At 45.5% G+C, this 20,417-nt stretch overlaps 1 protein-coding gene across 5 annotated transcripts in view; it reads left to right on the top strand.

The window, feature by feature from the left end:
- Window positions 1-5,331: 5,331 nt before the first annotated feature.
- Window positions 5,332-20,417, top strand: part of LOC108002943 (protein dead ringer) — an 84,385-nt gene continuing 69,299 nt past the window's right edge. For 3 of the 5 annotated variants that reach the window (XM_062071553.1, XM_062071551.1, XM_062071552.1), the window contains exon 1: window positions 5,727-6,730. In XM_062071553.1, coding sequence (XP_061927537.1) covers window positions 6,626-6,730 — 105 coding nt within the window. In that variant the 5' untranslated portion in view covers window positions 5,727-6,625. Of the gene's footprint in view, window positions 5,580-5,725; window positions 6,731-20,417 lie in introns of those variants that run through there. The other 2 variants (XM_062071550.1, XM_062071554.1) reach the window with 2 other exon arrangements.

Here is a 20,417-nt window from a genome sequence, read left to right as displayed (position 1 = left end):
AACGATGGGGTGGCTCGCCACCCCGTAGGGGCCACGAACGACTTACACGACGACCCCCCCATTGTCAACCGCTTGCCGCAATCTGCTCGTCGATTTGCACAATAATGGACACGCACCGGCGAACAGCAAATTAGCGGGGAGAAGCCGTTTGAATTGCGTTTTCGCGTTCATCGCGCATCGAACCCATTCCTTCCTCTTTCGCTAGACGAGATCCTCTTTCTCCACGATTCGTCCCTCGATCCATCCATCCCTCGTGCGCTTCGTCAAGATATTTTCGGATATCTCGGAGCGTGAGGCGGAGTGGAGGCGGTCAGAAATCGATCTAAGTTCTGAGAAGGAACGAGATCGGCCAGGGGGAGGAGGGATATAACGGAGTCGGATAATTTGCATTATTTTTTAATGGCCGGTTGCGTTCTCTCTCTCTCCCTTTCTCTTTCCTTTTTCCTTCACGCGTCCAATCTCGATGAATAATAAAATTTTTATTATCGTGGAAAGAAGGGCGACAGCGATCTTCCAATCCTGTGATTCATTCGAGAAAGAAAAATCGGGGAACGAAACTTTTTGCGCGATTGAACGTTGTAACGCCGTCCCAGATTCCCCGATCCGATTCCGCGAATACATTCTCACTCTGGATATCTTGTTCTTGCATCAATATTTAATCGTGGCTAACAAGATGGCGGTGGTATGCACGCCACCCAGATGGGCTATAAAAGCGCGAGGAGGCCCCGTAATAGTTAACTCGCGTTCTCGGTACATCCTTGTGTGTTGCCACTCTTGTGTGCGCGTGTGCCTGCGCGTCGCATGCAACGCGTGTATACCGGAAAGAGAGATGGAGGGAGAGAAGGAAAGAGAGGGAAAGTTGACGAAACGTGAGAGCGACGGAGAGAAGACAGAGAGAGAGAGGAGCGAAAAAAAGAGACGATTTTAAAGGAAAAGGAAGGAGGAGAGAGAGAAAGAAAGAAAGAACAAATAGTTGGAACCTCGTAGCTGGGCGCAGGCCTGAGAATTGTCAATCGAAGGTGCCAAGAAACGAGAGAACGTCCCGAGGCGCGGCTTCTCAAACATCCTTCCTGTCCCATAAGCCGCGAATATTCCCTAGAAGTCTGGAGTTATAGCGAACGAAACTCTATTCACCATCCTTTTCCCGTTATGCTATCTACGAAAACTAGGAACGAAGGGAGAAATCCCCTCGTTTACTTAATGGATAATCGACATAATCCTGTCCCGGGTTTTTTAATCTTTACGGGCTAATTAATTTCTTCTTCTTCTTCTTTTCTTCCTTTTTCGGAAAGAAAATTCTTAAGCTCGAGATACGATCGTTATCTCCAAGTGGAATTGTGTTTAACCAAGGATTAAAACAGGACCGACCGCTGTCAGGATTTAATTCCTAATCTGTGAACTCTTCGGCTAATGTACTTACTTATTTGCTCGCCTACTTGCCCGGGAATTCTTTAATACGATGGAAGTCGTTACCCTCACGGCCACTTCGTTGCTTTTCCTGCCATAATTTTTCGATTATACGATTCGAGCATACGGGCGGACGTGGTGGAAACACGTGCGCGCACAACGTACCACGAATAAATTACGCTCAACTTCCGCGAAATTGATAACATATATATATATAGTTCCGGCGAGGCACAAGTAACGTATGCAGCAATTAATCGGAACGAAGTTTACGCGATCAAGTTTTTTTTGAAGCCATTTTGAGGAAGATGTTTCGAATGGAATCGCTTTCTTAATGAAATTTTTCCAAATTTTAACGTTTCGAATTAAAAGGAGCGAGGTCGAGGTACGAGCCGAACTACGTCCTTGGCAGGGCAGGTCTGATGACCTTCCAAGAAAGACCGTGACGAACAATGACTACTTACCGACTCGGAAATTCGATGGACGATCGGTTTCCACTTGCGGTGCAAAGCGGCAGAACGAATCGACCAACGCTTTTCACCGCTTCCTCTTGACCATTTTCTCTCCGATCTCTTTCAAAATTTCTAGTTAAAAACGAATATTTCCAACCATTACGGGCAAAATATCCTTCCTTAAAATCGAAATACCTCTGTCCAAATTCAAAATTAAAAATGAATATTTCCAACCATTACGGGCAAAATATCCTTCCTTAAAATCGAAATACCTCTGTCAAAGTTCAAAATTAAAAACGAATATTTCCAACCATTAGGCTGAAAGAAACCTTAAAATTAAAAATACCTCTGTTAAAGTTCAAAAATATTAGGTATAAAAGAATTCTTTCTTAAAATTTCTAAAATTTAAAATCCGGGGACTCCAGGTGGTAAATGTACATATCCATATCCAGCCATTTATTAGACGCGATTGGATCGAAATAGTAGTGAATTTTTCCCCGTCTCCGGCTCGTGGAACCGGACGAAATCGTAAATCGCGGGAGTAAATCGTACGTCCGTGGCGTGCAATTATCTCGCGGTTGGTCCGCGGAGGTCACAGGGGCGGATCTCAACTCGCCTCGTTCCTTCCCGTAGATCCATATACCCTTATAAAGGATCGCGTTTGTAAATCATAAAATTCGCAGTTTCACACGCTCTCGACGAGACTTCGGCCCGGCCCTTCTCCCTTTCGCCCCTCGACGAACGCGGAGGAGGAGAGCCCTCTCCGCGGGCTGCAATTACCTGCAATTTGTACCACGGGCACAGTGTGCGCCATCTTGTCTGTATATGTGACGCGCGGTGCATGCAGATGCGCGTACGAACGCGCGGGAGAACAGGCCGTGGGGGGACGAGGAGAGGAGAGGATGCAGGACTCGAAGCTGCACACGGCGAAAAAAGAGGGAAAAAAGGAGGACGAACGACCCTGGTGGAAGGGAGAGGAAACGAGAGCGAATGGCACGGGGAAGAGTTAAAGAGGGTGGATATCCTGTCCGCCACATATCGCTCCTCCGATATTGTAGCTCCCGCAACGTTTTTCCACGATTCCACCTCTGCTACCTCTGTTGTTTTTTTCTGTCGTTGTATTTTCCCTTTTTCTTCCCTCTTTTTATCCCTTTCACAGCGTAAAACTAAGCTTACTTCAAATTGAAGCGTGCCAACGGATGAATTCGAAATACCGGATTATTTACGAGCGGTAAGGGAGAAAAAGAAGGGATAAGTAACGAAAGCGCGCGATAAATGAGATCAAACGTTGCCATATCGCTTCTGCGCCTTTCCTCCTCCTGCGCGATCACCGCGGGCTCTGCATCGTGTTTCACCGTGATGCATCGTGTAGCGTAAAGGAAGACACGATTTCTTTCCACTGGTTAACAACGTTGTCCGGCAATCGAGAGACATTGAAGCCCGTTTATCCCTCGTGGGAACCTTTTTTCTCGAAAGTTTCTAAGTTGTTAAGTTTTGTCCCAAGTTTCCTAATGTCGTTTTACCGACATCGGCTGACATTAATCGGTGACGAGATTACGGGCTCTGTAACGGAGTAGATTGAATATTTCATTTTACAATGCAGAACATTTGCAACTCGAAGGGGAAAGATAGACGAAGAAAGTTAATCTGTATATCCTCCGACAAACGAAAACGGAGGTGTTCGTTCGTATATATCGCTCGATTATTTTCATTTAGGTTTTCGAGTGTAAACGAGCGTCCGCGCGTGAGCAAACACAAGGGATTGTTCACGAGTGAATAACCAGATCCGTACCGATGTTACCATTTTTACGGCCGATTTCGTGGACAAAATACGCAGGTATACGGTTCAGCGATCATGTTTTTCGAGATTATTATATTTCGCCTCTCTCGTTTACGGATGCGCGAAAATTTGAACCGTTTCATCGCTAGATAATAATTCAATCTCTTTCCTGGAAACACGTTTCTTATCGCAAAAAAATGATCTAGCTTCTAATAAAGGGGGATGTCGTGACCGGTATTTTTCGTAACCGCGGTATCGCGAATATGATCGTTGCAATCATGGCCAATTACAGTAGACTTAACGCGCATATTTTCGATGGAACGTGATATACAAAATATGAAAATGCACGGGGAATCGCGAACGGATTCTCCGAGCGTGCAGAAAATAGAGGATATAAATATACAAATATTAACCGAATTATACGCATCGTGAACGATTCCTATCGTTCGACGAAAATTCTCTTTAGGATCGAGCGATCGAATAAATCCTGGGGAAAGGATTCGATCGAATGGGTTACAATTGTCAGGGAAAAATAATTATTAAAAAATTTTGCACGTGATTGCGACGCAGACCCCGCCTCGAAGATGATTCCTGGGATGAAACGGAAGTCGAGGAGAGCTCCTGCCGTATCGAAAATTTCCGGCGTCCACGCTCGAGTTTGCAACGTTAGGGGTCGTTATCCGACAGGGCGCTCGAAGGAGAGTATCGAAAGATGAAAAGGAAACGGGAAGGACAAGAGAGAAAGAAAGAGACACGGATGGAAAGAAGAGCGGAGGAAAAGAGGGAGGTGTCGATGCCGGGCGTTACCATCGGTCTACCGCCTACCGCAACTCGGTATGCGCTGCCAGGCGACGGCGTTGGCGTCCTAGGCCTCCGCCCACTGGATGCTATTTCGTTCCATCCGCCAGCGAACGTTTAAACCTTCTACCTAAAGCGCGGGAAAGGTAGAGGGGATCGCGAACCCGACCGAATACCCAAGTGTCAGATCGCAAGGGGACGCGAGTGCGAACATGTCAGTTTCATCGTTATGGATAAATATCGATAATATCGGAATAGAAATTCATAATTTCAATTCCAATAAAAATTATTAATTCTTCTGTTGCAATTTTTATTTCTTTGTGCTAGGAAAAAAAAAAAGAAAGAAAAAAAAATTGGATAAGTGAAGTGCAAGCATATTTTGCTACGCATCTAATAAGGTGAAATCTATAATGCGTTGTTTAAGAGATATAATCAATGATATTCGCTCTTTCGTTAAAAGTATCGAAATATAAAAAAAGTATGAAGATATTAAAGAAATTAGAAATACGAATTTGCGAATGAAAATTGGATAAAAGATATATTGTACTATTCTACTATTGTATTTCTTTCAATTTTGATCGATATTTTTTTCTCTCTCTCTCTCTCTCTCTCTTCTGATTGTACGCTTCTCGATAATATTCCGATAATAAATATATTTATATCAAAATTTTATACGCGTAATGTCACGAAATCGCAGAGATAGAAAAGTTGCCCTTGCTTCGTTCGTTTGCATTCCCGCGAATACTCCCCTCCATTGCTTACCTTGTGTTCCTGTTTCTTTACCCTGACTTCACACTCCCCTCCTTTTAGACTGCAAGTCTCCTCCCCTCTTTTCCTCTCTTTCCCTTCTCCTATCCCCGTCCTTTCTTCCTTCCTTCCTCCGTGGAGTGCCAGTCTCTTTCGGCATCGCGGTCTGTGCGCATTATTTCTCGTATACAGCATTGGATACGACGCGGACGCACTCTTCGTATGTAAATTTTTACGATAAAAAAAAATCGCTGCATGCATGTCAATCAACGTGCCACGTGTATTTTTTTTGTTAAAAATATTCGTTTTGAAAACTTTGCGATCCGTGAAAATCACGAGAAAAAAAAGCTAGTGACAATTAACGACAATAAAACATCCCCTTCTTTCTATACCTACCTGTTCGTGAATATATATATATATATATATATGTGTGTGTGTGTATGTGTGTATATATCATATATATATATATATATATATATCTCATATTTTATATATATATATGTATATATATGTACATACATATATATATATATATATACATACACATATATATATATATATATATATATATGATAATGAAGAAACGTAGATTTTACAAAAGTTGTTTTGTGTAATGTGTTACCTTTCCATTGATAGTCTCTGACATAGATAATTCATGTAACTCGAATATGAAGAAACGATCGCCCCTTCGAGCACTTGCGAGATAAACATCGTTCGAGACATCTGGTGGCCGTCCTGTAAACCACTCTGATGTATGGAATTAGAAGAGAACTAGAGAAGGGGATTTGGGAGAAGGAGCAAGTGGTCGAAGGAGCAATCGGCGTTGGGGCGGAGTCTGACGGTCGTCACACCTCCCCTCCCGCGATCCTACATCTCAGGACGTCCCCCCGGCGATATTCCACTGCTGTCACCAGTTTTGTCACGTTCCGGGAGGAGTGCAGTTCGACGGCCGTCATAGTAGGAAGATCAACCGTCTTTTATTCAGAAGGATTAACCAGAGAAATGGACGTATTTGCGTTATTGCGGTAACAGTGTTTATTCGTGGCGTCGATGATTCGTACTTGGAATTCTGCAACTTCTCACCGGTAACGTGACACTTACCGACGGAGTAGATATTAATTCGTTTGTTTCACGTCACGTGCGATTCACGCGGGTGCGACAATAGGCTGGTGTATACCGAGAGTAAAAAAGCGTACGGTCGTGCGCGTGCGTTCGTTCGGGTACGTTTCACGGTGTGAATTTTTTCTCTGAACGCGGGCAAAGCCTAGCGTGGAATATTGGACGGTGATAAACGTCGAGAGCGAACCGTCCTTTCCTCTTTCCTAATTGTATTTTGGCAGCGTGTGGTTCCCTGCGGGGGTGTCTCTTGTGTCGTGGGCAACCGCTTTGCGGTAAAACAATCAAAATTCGGGTGAAGAACAGAGAACCGTTACCATCCTACGCGATGGAAATGAGCGACGAATATCAGGACATGGGAAACCCTGGGGGAGGGGTCGCGGTGGTCAATATACCGATGGCCCATCATCAACATTCGCCCGATAGTCCGCTGGTGAGTGTTTTCATTTTTTTTTTTAATTTATAATCGACATTTTCCTCGTTCTTACACAAATTTGTGTTGTTTTAATTATCGACACGAGACGATGATCACGTGACCATTTTCTCGATGATATTTCGATATTTGACCAATAGACTCGTATTTCGATATTTGCATTTCACTCGTATCTCGATATTTATTACACGATGTGCAACAACGTGTACGAAATGCAACAAGCGATACGAAACGAAAAGGCAACATTGATTACAAATAGAGCGAAGAATTCGCGAATTTTAACGCGAGGATGTAACTTGAGACGGATAAAATTGCGTCGTATCGTGTTTACACATGTTTTTGATCAGTCGTTGGTCGATCGATAAAATTGGCTGACAATAGAGAACGACCGTGTATTTATGTATTTACGGCATACATCACTAGAAATACACCGAAATGCTACAACGTGCCAGAAGGGCGGCATGGTTTACAAACAATGCCGAATTGGTTGCCTTTGCCGCTTGGAACGCGTTTTTTATGTATCTTAGCTACGAGTTTTATACATATGTCTATCGTTCTTGTTATAAAAGTCACATTCGACTTATTTATATCATGATCGTTCCAGAAACCTTGATAAATTTAATGCGCTGTAAATCCTAATATTTTAAAATCTTTTTAAATAATTGTAACGTATTACATACGTTATATGTAATTCAAACTTTGCAATAAATTATCGATATTACGATACGATACGAAGATTTTTATGCAACTGTATTCGCGAATATCTTAAGAAGTAATAATAATGTCTTTCGTAGACGATGTCTCGAGATAAAGTTATGTTGAATAAAAAGATACATTAGTCGTTTTCTCACTAGAATTAGCACTGTTATTGTTGGCACGTTTATCCATAGTCGTCTTAATCTTCAACGACAACCCTTTAGTTTTGATCTTTTCTTTTTCCTTTCCTACCGTTGACATTAATTCTCAAAACGTGTACTTTTTATTTTATTCGTATAATGGATTTCGCGATGTTTATGTATATAAATCATTGAAATCCATAAAAAAAGAATATATATATGTCCTTTTTTATGGATAATATCTTCTTAGATTATCGTTCGAATAATAACAGCATTTTGGAAGAGATATCTTGGAAATTTATCTTGGATCGAGATTAATTACTTTCATATGTAGATATTTGTTTCGTCGCCATTTTAAATGTTGAAAACTAGATTCAACTTTATCATATATCTGTAGATGCATGTATTTGCAACGAAAAAAGTTTTACGTCTGATTGATATTACTTAATGACGTTATTAAAATTCGTAAAACATCATGACGTCATGGTTGCACAGTAAACAGAAACTAATTTTTAATGACCATGTTCTTATATACGAACCGTTCAATGATGTCATCCATGAAGTATTTCAAATATCCTTTGAGTAAAAATTTTCACCAATATACAAACACACCGTTGAATTTCTCGTCTTCGTGAAAATTTTCTATTTTCGATTGGATTAGTTTTATTGCGCTCGATCTTTCAACAATACCGATAAATTGTCCGATAAATTATGATCCTGTATAGAAACGTTATATACATTGCGATAGAAATTACACGTTACACCTACATTATCGCCCGCCCCACGAATTTTAATAGATAATATCGGGCTCGATCTTCTGCGTTCTTTCCTGCAATAAAGAAACATCGGCCTACGCCGAATGAAATTTATATCGTTCCTCTTTTTTTATCGTTCGCCTTTTACACGCTCCCAATGTCGGCCGTGTACGTTACAATGCTACGGAATAATAATAACCCGTAGCCAAGTATCCAAAGTATCGTCTCTCCTCCTCCTCTCTCTCCCTCTCCCCCTCTCTTCCCCCCTCGCTCCTCTCCCCCCAATCACTAGATCGATCCACAGAGATTCAGGAAGCATCGGTTTCTCGATCTTTGCCTCGATAAGTCCGTTCTAAAAATATCATCCATCGATACGCACGCCCCCTAACCCAAGCTGCGTATATTTAACGAATTTTACGTAACGTTGTTCGCGCGGATGCAGCATGTCGGTCGCGGAACGAGGGGAAAAGTCGCTCGTCGCCGGTCAACGATAATAGCACGGTAAACAATGAGAAATAGGAACGGGTTAACGAGAGTGTCGCACTCTCGCATAGAAAAAAAAGGAAAAAAAAAAAAAAGGAATCCGTATCCTCTTCCTCCCTGGACACGGGCTTGGTGGATGCGGCGCAAATGACGCGTCGCGTTGTCGTTGCGCCACGAGAGAGATGTAAACACGCGGGGTCCAAGTTGATCCGGTCTTAACTCGACTGTGTGCGTGAGTTCGTGTCGCATCGCCACTTTATACGTCGAGTATTTGCACGTACGTACGTACGTACGTACGTATAAAAGTACGTACGTATACACGCGTTAAGGGATGCGTTCCCGTGAAACGTAGCGTGATGCAAATCGCGCGCGTGAAAAGGGGGAAAGGATGCGAAAAAACGATGCGGGGCGGGGGGGGGGAAGGGAGGAAAGGGCTATAATCGGGTGAAGATAGGAGTGCAGGGGGCATGGAAGGGGGAGAGGGAGCGGAGAGGGGGAGGGGTGTGTGTGCGCGCGTGTGTCGAAGGGGAGTTAGGTTAGCTGGATCCCGTCGTCAGGTAAACGGTGTGCAGAGCGCGGCACAAGGGCGGGGATTCCCCTTTCGGCCAATCGGATCGACTAGCGAATGCGCTCACTTACACGGCTAACCTCACTGTTTCACCTGCAGACGCCATGTCGTGACGTCATGTCTCGTTACGACGGGACCAGGTAAGACATGTGCGGTACCATTGTCGTCGCAGTGTCGCGGGTACCACCCTGGAACAAGGGTACCGTTCCAAGGTTCTATCGATTGGTCCACTCTTTCCAACACATTTCCCAATTGCTCGTCCAAATGGTCATTTCTTTTCGTAACGCGTGCCGCAGGGAGGAATCCCAGGATTTCCTATTTCCTGATTTTTGATATCGAATATTCGCAAATACTTTTTTCTCGAGCAAAAACTTTGTACGCGTATATAAAATTTTTACGATTAACGAACGGTTTTCGATAGAGAAACGTTGAATTACGGAATTGGACGGAGAGGATTTGATTATGAACCAATATTAGTTTGAGAACGTCTTCCACTGTTTCTTTTTTTAGAGAAGTTGCTTTTGTTGCTCTTTATTATCTTGTCGGAAGATTGCGACCGAGCACGGCCTTAGCATTCTCCGTCGAAGAATTGCCAACTATTATTCGGCCGTTTTACGATAGCCCTATAAAAATCTCATAATTAGATTTTGAAGGTAACATCCTGGTGGAAAGAGAGAGAGAGAGGGACCCTCGGAAGACGGCCAGTCCCCGGGAAGGCCGGGCCCAAAATTGCAAATACCAATCTCTTCTTTGCCACTTCCTTTTTTTTTCTCTCTCTCTCTCTCTCTTTCTCTTTATTTCTTTTTTTTTTTATCTCGTAAACGTATCTGAAGTATGTCAGACCGAGAAGAAAGACAAAAGGATTCCTCGACTCTTTTTGCTCGTTAATGTGTAGCTACTTCGATAATGTAATTGCGACGCATGTTGAAATAGGAAAAACGTTTTATCGATTTAAGTGAGTCATAATATCCTACCAGTACATCGATACGCGTACCGTACACGTTGAAAAGATATTCGAAAACTCGTTACCACTGGTTAACTGATAAGTTAACACTGGAATCGAAGGACGGTTAACACCAAGATCGAATTTCGCGCGCATTTTACGCATACTCCTGTTTCGCATTCTTCCACTACGTCACGTGCCTGCACGATCGAACTTTCTCTCATAAATAAATACTCGATGCTCGAGAGAACATCGAAATGATCGAACGCGCATTCCTCGTTCTTTCCTTCTTTTTTTTTCTGCATCGCCGAATCGCTTCGTTTCTCGAATAACGATCGACGAAATATCGAAACGGTATAAAACGGCGAGCAGCGTCGATAAACCGAAATGATCCGAGCGATGATTCCACGTGATATCTCGAGATCGTTGGAGGCGATTTTATCGCGGTGGCCTGGCCGCGATGGCGTCAAAGCGTTGATCGGGGCGCATCGTTGAAGACGCGATTCGCGCATGCATTCCTCGTTGCAGCCGCAATGCGCGTGATCGCGATCCAACGGGCCGCGAGCCCGTGTGAGCACAGAGTGTGTCCCGATAGTGGGGAATCAGTGTGGCCGCGCGGAGGGAGGGGGGGAAAGAGTGAATGAAATAAAGAAAAAAAAAAAGCGGAGGACCAGACTGACTCGCGATTGGTCCAAGCCCGTGCCGCGGTCACGCCTGCCTTTATGTACGCGCCGCGCCGCGTTCTTTCTCCCGTTCTCGAACTCCGTTTCGATGCATACCCGATGCCTCGATATCTCCTGTTTTCGATTTCGATTCCCTAGCCTCGCGTGCACCGTTTAATAGCAGGCCGCAATACGCCGTGACGACCGCTACCGGTTTTATCACGTACGCGCTTGCTCGCTGTTGTATTTTCGGTGTTCGATTTCTTTTTTCCTTTTTTTTCTTTTTCTTCAAAAATCAAAAATACTAAATCGCGCGAACCGTCACGGAATATTATATTTCGAATTTATTTTAATAACCGGTATTTATGTAATTGTGCTATTTGAAGATATTTGTTGGCCGCGGGAACGAATATCGACATGTGAATATAATTCCGACGACTCTTTCGCATTGTTCCGTAAAATGTATGTAAAATGTGTATAATATATTGTCTCGTAATGATGATTATATTTGTCCGTAATATTTCGCATTGACCATGACGAAATTACATATAATTTTTCAGGTCAATTTTATCAACATCTATTAAAGTGATAATTACCCAACTTATTATTGAAGAAATAATCGATGAATAATTGCAGTTTTTTCCTTTTTTTTTTCCGCTCACGTGTTTCGAATATCTATGACGAAAAAAAAAAAAAAATTTACGAGTAATCTCACGGCAATTCTACCAAAGATAACGTCGCTTAATGCAACTCGAATTATCTTACGTGTCGATTGTAATTGTCGAATTGCCGATCGGAGAGCAGTGTTACACATAACGCGGATCCGAGTCGTAACAGGGATCAGTCGCATCGGTTGATCGGAATTGGCAAGCAACGGCACAGATATAATATCCTCTTGTTCCGCGGATACGAAACTATCAATTATCCGACGTCTTGACGAGTTCTTTAACTGCATGCCTTCCCTATCCGGACTCGTGCGCTCCACGTATCCTTAACAGTGCAATCCTTTTTTTCTCCTCTTTCCCTTTCTTTTCTTCTTCTTCTTCTTCTTCTTTTTTTTTTCTCTTTGCCACAAATTACGAGCAAACGAATAAAATTCCCGACAGCCTCTCCTTCGTTTCTTGGTCGATGAACTGCGCTTCATAAATTATCCTACTCTTTATGATCCCAACCGCGATGGTCGCGTAACCGCCTGCGGATATTGAATATTCCATTAACTTTTTCGTCACCGTTTGTCCCGTTGTCTCGTCCCTTCGAATTAACATCGAGGGGGCATCACCCGTTACCCCTCCCGTGAAATTGCTCCGATATATATATATATATATATCCCCTCTCGTTGGGATTCTCGTTTCAAGCGCGAAACGAGGTTTAACAGGAGGGGAGAAGAAAGTGGAAGGGAAGAAAGGGAAAGCGGAACAGGGTGTATGAAAAAGGAAAAAAAGGAAAAATAGTGGAGACGATCAGATTTTGAGGGGCTGGGGGGAGGAAGCGGGTTTGTTTGTTGTCTCGGACGAGTCAAGTGGGACTCTTTCTTAAGGTTAGCGCCCAATTGGCTATCTACACCCCTCCACACCCCGCCCGGGGGAAAGGTATACGAGGCGACCATTAGGCAAGACTTATAAGGTGGCTACTGCCACCAAGGTGGTCGTAGGATCCTCTTAGCTGGAAAAGACCCCATGCAGGTAATGGGCCTGGCACGAGCCTACCGATTCCCCTGTCCGTCCGGACACCCGTATGTACCGCCTCTATAAACGCGCACCGTCTCTAAGGTTAAGCCGATTTCACGCGGATAAGTTTTCGCAAAAACCTCGCGCTCCTTGCCACGACTCCCCGCCTTCCTTCTCTTTATATATATATACATATAAATATTCCTCTCCTTCGTGGAATTCGTTTATTTCGGAAGAAGGGGAAGAAGGTCGTTAAAAGGATTTAATCGATAGTTGGTTACTTCGTTTCCACTTCATCGTCCCTCCCTCCCTTCCGTTCAGCGAGGAATGGAATATCGATCGGATTTCCACGGTTGCTCGCTCGGTTCTAAAGATCGTGGCGCGTCGCCGGCAAGTTGAAAAAAGGGAGATGGTCCGGTATTTTTGGGCACATATATGTGTATCCCCTACTCTGGGTTGGGATATTTAATTTGAGCCACCTTGTGTATCGCGCGGGATCCTAAGTAAACGGCAACTCGATGGACTCTCGTGGATTGCTCGTGCATGCTCGACGACGAAGAAGGCGCGGAGGAAAAAGGCGAAACGGGTTTCTCTCCGTCGAACTCGTGCAAACATCGAGAGCCAGAGACGTGCCACGACCGACCACGAACCCTCTTGTTGACTCTTCAACTTTACTCGCGCCTTTTGCTCTCTCTTCCTCCGATGCCGCTGACGCTTCTTCTCCATTCCCCGTGGTCCGAGATCCTCCGGCTCCTCGGTACACCGGCCTCCTCCAGGTCGGTCGGGTCGTCGACTTCTTACCTGCCGGTTCGTGGAACCACGCGAAAGAAACGGAAAGAGAGACGAGTTTAATTTAATTTTGTACGCGTGTTTGATGAAGCCAATGTCAGGAGACGATTTCATGCCGTTCCAACTCGATGGATCGCGTTTCGATCGGCCGAAAGTCGTTGACTTTGCACGCCGGAGAAATCTCGAGAAACCTCTCTCTCTCTCTCTCTCTCTCTGCTTCGGATGTTTTCTTGATTCGCCGTTCCCTCCAACCAATCGAATTATCGTCCGCTCTCGCGACTCGCGTGCGAGGGATCGGCGTGCTTGCATGTTAAGAGGATTTCGCGAGAGAGATCCCGATTTCGATGGAAATCGTTGGAATGCAATGATTTATCGGGGAGTAAGTTTTAGTTAATATATTTAATAGTCTGGAATAATCGGTTCCACGGAGGTTGAACGCCGGTTGGAAGCGGTTTGGCAGCGGTATGCAACCGTACGTATGCATCGTAATGGTGGTTTGCGCAACGAGTGCACTTTGTGCCTTAATGCACGCACACGGGAGCGTGCGTCGCGCGTGTGCGTGTACGCGTGTACATGCGCGCGGATACACGTTGCCACGAAAGTGATGCCCGACCGAGCGTAGTGTGCCGTAACTCGCCCATTCACGTATCATTATCCGCACCGGTGCCTGGATCGTTGCAATCGGTGCAATTATATTTTTACGATCCTAGCCAAGGCTTCTATTCCGTGGACTATTAATGGTCCCGGCCGGCCACCTCGATGTTCCGCGATCAGGAATCAGCCGTTCCTAACCCGAATACCCCGATTGTTCCTCCCTCCTCCCCCCGGCCCGTTTTTGATCGAGGTCGATCGCCCCGGTCGGGAAATGGCGGCGAAAAAGGAGCGGTCGCGAAATGATTTTACTAACGGTAGCTCTCGGCTACCAGTTCGTACACTGCGCCTCTTCCGCTCTTTCCGCTCGAGACGGGATCCATTAAATTTCGTTCGTCGCGCGATTATCGAGGCAAGCAACGAGTTGTTTCAAGTTGTTCGTGGAATATTCCACGAAGGAAGGATTAAGGGCCTAAGAAAAATAGCTTTTAACATTATCTTGGACGATCGGTTTTCTTCGAAACCATCGGCGAGACAAGAGTCGTCGCGTATTCCAGGGTTGCTTCCTTTTCTTCTCCGCCCTGTTCAAACAATAGAAATAATTTCGTAGAAAGTCTATCTGTCGCCGGCCAGGTCAGACTGATGACTTTATAACTTTGGCAAGGACGTTCCGTTTGGAACGTTCTTTCTCTCTTTTCTTCCCTTTCCCCCCTACATTTTCATTCCCACGATTTAACAGGTAGGGATCCATAAATGCTCGCCTGGGCAACAACTTCCACAACGAGCTTTCCGTTCTTTAGAGCTTCTTTAGATTGGTGAAAATTTATTTCTTAAATTTGTACGTGTATGATTCGAGAAGTGCAAGTTTGATCGGGGAAAAATTTATATTTTTCGATATGAATTTTCCTCGCTGAGAAAACGTTTAAATAACATGGCGCAGCATCTTAGTTACGCGCCGACGCTTTTGCAATAATTGTCCGTGTGCAACCGCGAGCACACGGATATCTGGGATATCTGGGCGACCAAAGCCGTGTTATTATCCCGATATTTATTATCCCCAATTGATTTTGCTAAGCAGAGATGTAATAATCGGGTGTTTCGCGAAATTACCGCCTGCCGGACGAATCGCCGGCACGATTTTCCGCCATTTCGAACTTGTGCATACCTTATGCACTTTTATGCACGCCCTACTTTCGTTTTAATAAATCCGTCGATCGCTGCTAACGTTGGCTTTGATGTCTTCCGTAATGGGATAGCGTTTCTAGCTTCGACGATTACGTACAAGTGTATCTCTCCGTTTCTTTCCGTTTCGAACGAGGACAACCAGAGACGACGACGACGACGACGACGACGACGACCACTTCGATCTCTCGCGCCTTCTTCTCTTCGTTAATTATCGCCGATACTTTGTTCTCCTTCGTCTGCGATCGTCGAAAAGAAATCGCGTTTTACGATTCCGCGAGCTCCGTGCAATTTTCTTGCACAACTCGCGATATTATTTACGATTTGATTGCCGGCAATTAAAATCGAGGGAAACACGAGTTGGAAAGGATGGGGGAAAAGAGATCGTTTTTTTTTTAATTAAAAGGAAAGAAAAAAGGAAGGAAATATGAAATATCGGTCGCGATAGTGAACGAAAATGGGACATGAAAATATCCGGTTAAGAGAATCGGGATGGAGAACCGTCCGTTAGTCGAGGGAGATCCGTTAGAGGCGTGGAGGATTTGGGGGAGAAAAAGGAGAAGGGATGTTTTAAAAACTGGCGGAGCCAGGAAGGCGAACCACGAGCGAGCGGAGTGGCTTCTCGTGAAGGATCGTGAAGCCCGGACCCGGAGATGGACGAGGACGATATCGATAGTCATTGTGTATCGAGAGCCTTCGTATCTTTTTGGGATTATCGATCGAGAGAGAGAGACCCTCTCGTTGGGGGGTCTTAAGACGATCCTCCCCTCCCCGCTCTTCCTTATTTGCCTCTCCTACGCGTAGAAAATTTCTATTTCGTTATTTTCCTCGAATCATTGTCTTGCTTTTCCCTCTTTGTCGCCCCCGACGATATTTTCGATTCGATCGCAATTACATTATGTCATCGATCGAATTTGTCCAGTTGTCGATAAACGTATTATCTTAATCGTACGAAAGTAAAAAAAAAAGAAGAAGAAGAAGAAGAAGAAGAAAGTAGGTATATGGAAAGGAAAACACGATTCACGTAGTGTCTCGATGGTAATCGAGAGAGAGAGAGAGAGAGAGAGAGTTGGTCGGTGTATTTACATAAGATATCCGAGGAAAAGATGAGAATCACTGGAGCTCGAGTTGTATCTAGCAAAAGGGACATTGGAGGGTAAGGCCGCACGTGCCGACCGTATGTTTCGAGATGAGGTTTTAGAAAAGAGAACCTTTCAATTTCCGTTCCCGTAGATCTTGGCTTGCCATTAATGCATGAAATTCCAATGCTACCGTGTTGTTTAGATCGTCTCGCATAGCCCGACAATTTATGCGCCTGCAGCCCTTGCATCGTATAACAAGCGTAACGCAATTTCTTTTCGTTAAATATTTTTTTCCTCGAACGTGATCGCACGGTTCTAAAGCTAATTTCGTCTTCTTTAATTCCGATTCGTTGTTCCTACGAATCCATACGAATAAACATCGGAGGAAAAAAAAAAAAAAAAAGAAAAAAAAAAGAAAAAAAAAGAAGAAAAAAAGGAGAAAAAAATGTTTTCAACGCATCTAACGGAGCGAAATATAATGTTTTCGCGTTAATTCCCTACCGTATTTATAGAAGATCCTTGAAAGCTGTCCCCGCCGATAAGACGGCTGGATTTTACTTGGTAATTTTTCACGCGCGTCAGTGAAAATCACGTAGATGACTATTTTTTTTTTTCTTTTTCTTCTTTTTTTTTTCCTTTTTTCTCCTTCCTCTTTTTTCCTTTTTCTTTTTTATTTCCTTCTCTTTCTTTCTTTCTTTCTTTCTCTCCTTCTTTCTTCCTTTTTTCTCTCCTCTCTCTCTCTCTCTCTCTCTCTCTCCTTTTTTCCCCCCCTCCCGGCCGTCGTCGCCTCGACCGTTGGGACGAGCAACAATTCCAACAATCGTAGAACGGTACACACCGCGGCCTTATTGTACGGGTAGTCGCCGTTTGTTCGTTTGCGGCACCGATTGCATTCTGCCAGCCGAGGCATCATTGTCGCCCGCGGAATACAATTAGCAGTAAATTAGCATACGCCATCGGGGCCGATAATAAAATCCTGCATATTATAACGATTGCATCGGATCTCACAATGCCGTTGTCGACCACAAATTATTAATTTAATGACCGAGAGTCGGCCGGTGCTACTCGAACACGGGAGTGAGGGAATTACGACTCGGGAAACCGGCGACGTCCCTCATGGAAATTCTCCCGTGCGCCACGGCGAAAGATAAAGAGGGAAAAGACAAAAAGTGGGAAAGAAAAGGATGAAGAAGGAGAAGAAGAAAAAAAACCAAGCGTCCGCGTGACAACTTTAACATTGTAACAATTGCGCTGCAATCTTCGCTCGACCGGTTCTTCTTTCGCACGCGTTTCTGGACATTTGCATAGAAGACGGATAGGCCGGAGAGACAGAGAGAGAGATATATATATATATAGGCGAGGTTTCTCGTCTCAAAGACACACCTGTTGTATCCTCTCCCGTTGTAGAGATAACGTCGATATTCCAATATAAATATTCCATAGTTAGAAACTCGTCGACTTCCTCGCCGATTATCGGGGTTAGGTCGGGGAAAGTTTGCCGAAATACGGGAAGCAAACTCGTGGGAAGGGAGGATGGGATAAAAATGGTGTCTGGGGAGAGGAGGAAGGGAGGAAGAGGGCGCGGAGCGAGCGAGGGAAGGGAGGGGGGATATTTCGGAGGTTGTGCTCCGCTCGGGTCTGGCCCCGGTGTCGCGCCATCAAACTTCGGAACGGAGGTTCGCCTCTTGACGTCTGGCGCGAGTTGCATTCGCTCGTAAAGGCGTCTCGTAACTCGAGGCGTTATAGACATCGTCGGGGGTATATAAACGTCTCATCCTATGTACTTACCGGTCGTTCCATCCTCCTCGCTCGTTCTCTCCTCTCCGCGACCGACCGGTGCATGCGCCTATGTACCTCGCCCGTCGATACACACGTGCACGCACGCCGCCACATGCGCGCACCTATGTACGTACGTACGTACATGCGCGCGTGTAGGCGCACACGCACGGAGCTCTGGGCCACGTCCTCGCGTTGAATACGGGGACGCGGCATCCGCAGAATGCACATAACGGGCACATAACTCGGAAGACGCTTCTTTGTATTGGCGTGCCACTCACGTATACACCGTATCGACATTATCAGCGGACACGTCCACCGTTTCTTACGCGCTCGAAACGTCGCATTATGGAATGCAGCTGTGCAGCGGCGAAAAACGTTACGGCTGTATACACATATCCGTGCGTTGTGTGTATCGAGAGCTTGGAAACAACGAGGCGGCCGGTAATGGCGCGCGGCGCGTAAATTGGCCGGGGGATTACACGCCGCGATGCGTCTTCGGCAGCCACGCGATGCCCCGACCGCAACATCGCCCGGAATCGTACGAATATTATCGGCGGGAGGATCGCCACGGCTCCTTTTATTCGTCGTTGTTACGGATATCGATGTTGCACGGACGGACGGATGGAGAAGGCAGCGATGCGCGTTTCGACGATGCCTCGCGTGCCTGCTCCCTTCCTAATTTTTACGGGAAACCTATACGTAATTTCCCATTCTTAACGCGATTTTTTCCTTCGGGGTGGGATCGTTCCCTTCCCTCTTCTTTCGCGAAATCGTTCGGATCGGCGAGAAAAAGCAGAATCGTTTCGATCCGGAGAAAGGAGGGATCGAGGAGGAAGAAAGGAATCAGCTTGGACCATGGAGAATTATTCGAACTTGATTCGAAAATATCGATACCGGTGTGCGTTGCAAATACGTAAATATAAATCTGCTCCTCTCTCTCTCTTTCTCATCGTTCTCGGAAGTAAGTAAAGTGCAATCTTGGAAATCACCTCTCCGTAATATATTTGAACCCGGAGGGCGTTCATCCTCCTCGAACGTGGCATCTCCGCGATACGGGAGTTCCGTGACTCACGAGGCTGGCCGAGAAGCAGAGGGAGAGAAAGAGAGAGGCAGCGAGAGATGATCCAAGATGGAGCTCGGGGGGGATCGTTTTGAATATATATCGCTCGGGGGCTGTCGAATCGCGCCGCCCTGCGAGGCCAGGGCCTCGAATCGGTTGCTCGCCGCCAGGATCCAGGATACGAGGATACGCGGATTGGTAGGGATCTCGAGCCACTCTCTGATTCTCCACGCCGCTTCTCGCCTCTCCTCCGCTTCGTGTTGTTGTTGTTGCTCTGCTTCTTGTCCCCCCTCGAGTTGCCTCCCGAGTTTCTTTCCCAGAAGCGGGACATCGAGCGAGCAGCGAAAGGGGGAGGGGGTTCGAAAGTTAACCCCCGTAAAAGATGGGCGTAATCGTTATAATTAGGGATCGTAAAGCGTCGAAGAGGGCCGGCTCGATGAGGGAGGAGGAGCAGCAGGAGGAAGAGGAATAATAAGGAGGAGGAGGAGAAGAAGAGGAGCAACGTCAGAAACTTGGCTCGACTACGTAGCTGTAATTTCGATACGAAAATTTCGTCCCAAAGTCGAATCGCGAATCGTGGAGGATTTTTAGAGAGGGGCGAGGCAGGGAGAGGGAGGAGGAGGAGGGGTTGGAGGCTTCGAAACAGCTTTTCGTCCGGGGCCCACGCTCCTTTCTCTCCCCGGGACACCTGTGCAGAAAGTATATAAGACTATATAACCGCAAGCGTTTAATGCACGCTCGCAGACAACGCGAGACCAGACGAATTTTATAGGCTGTTCAGGGTTTCGGCTTAATAGCCGAATTCCACGTGCACACACGAACACCGGCCCTGCAACGGAAATTATAAGCGCTCGAGAGAAAGAGAGAGAGAGAGTTACACCTCTATTGTTTCCTCCCGTGCAGTTTTTCGTGCCGTGATCTCACGTGATCCCACCAGTCACGCCTCGAGCAAATAAAATTCGAGAAGTCGTCTGCGATCGAACGAAGCGGAATAAAAGTATAGGAAATCCTCGCTTTTCTCCCTCTCTCTCTCTCCACTCGAGATATAGAGAAAAAGAGATTAAGGGAATAGCTTTAAAACGGCAATTCCGTCCAAACGAAGCCCGACAATTAATATAATTACGCGTTCAATAAGAATTACCATGCGCCTGGAAGGGTAGGTAATTCGGCCAGCTGCTCTCTCTTCGGGATCCTGATCATTTTTTACGTTCGATCGTAAACCGAAGAAGAAGAAGAAGAAGAAGAAGAAGGAGAAGAAAAAGGAGAAGGAGAAGGAGACGCTCTCGGCTG

Source organism: Apis cerana, linkage group LG2 (assembly GCF_029169275.1).
Source record: "Apis cerana isolate GH-2021 linkage group LG2, AcerK_1.0, whole genome shotgun sequence".
In the NCBI taxonomy this organism is placed as follows: domain Eukaryota; kingdom Metazoa; phylum Arthropoda; class Insecta; order Hymenoptera; family Apidae; genus Apis; species Apis cerana.
This window is presented reverse-complemented; position numbering and strand designations above follow the sequence as displayed.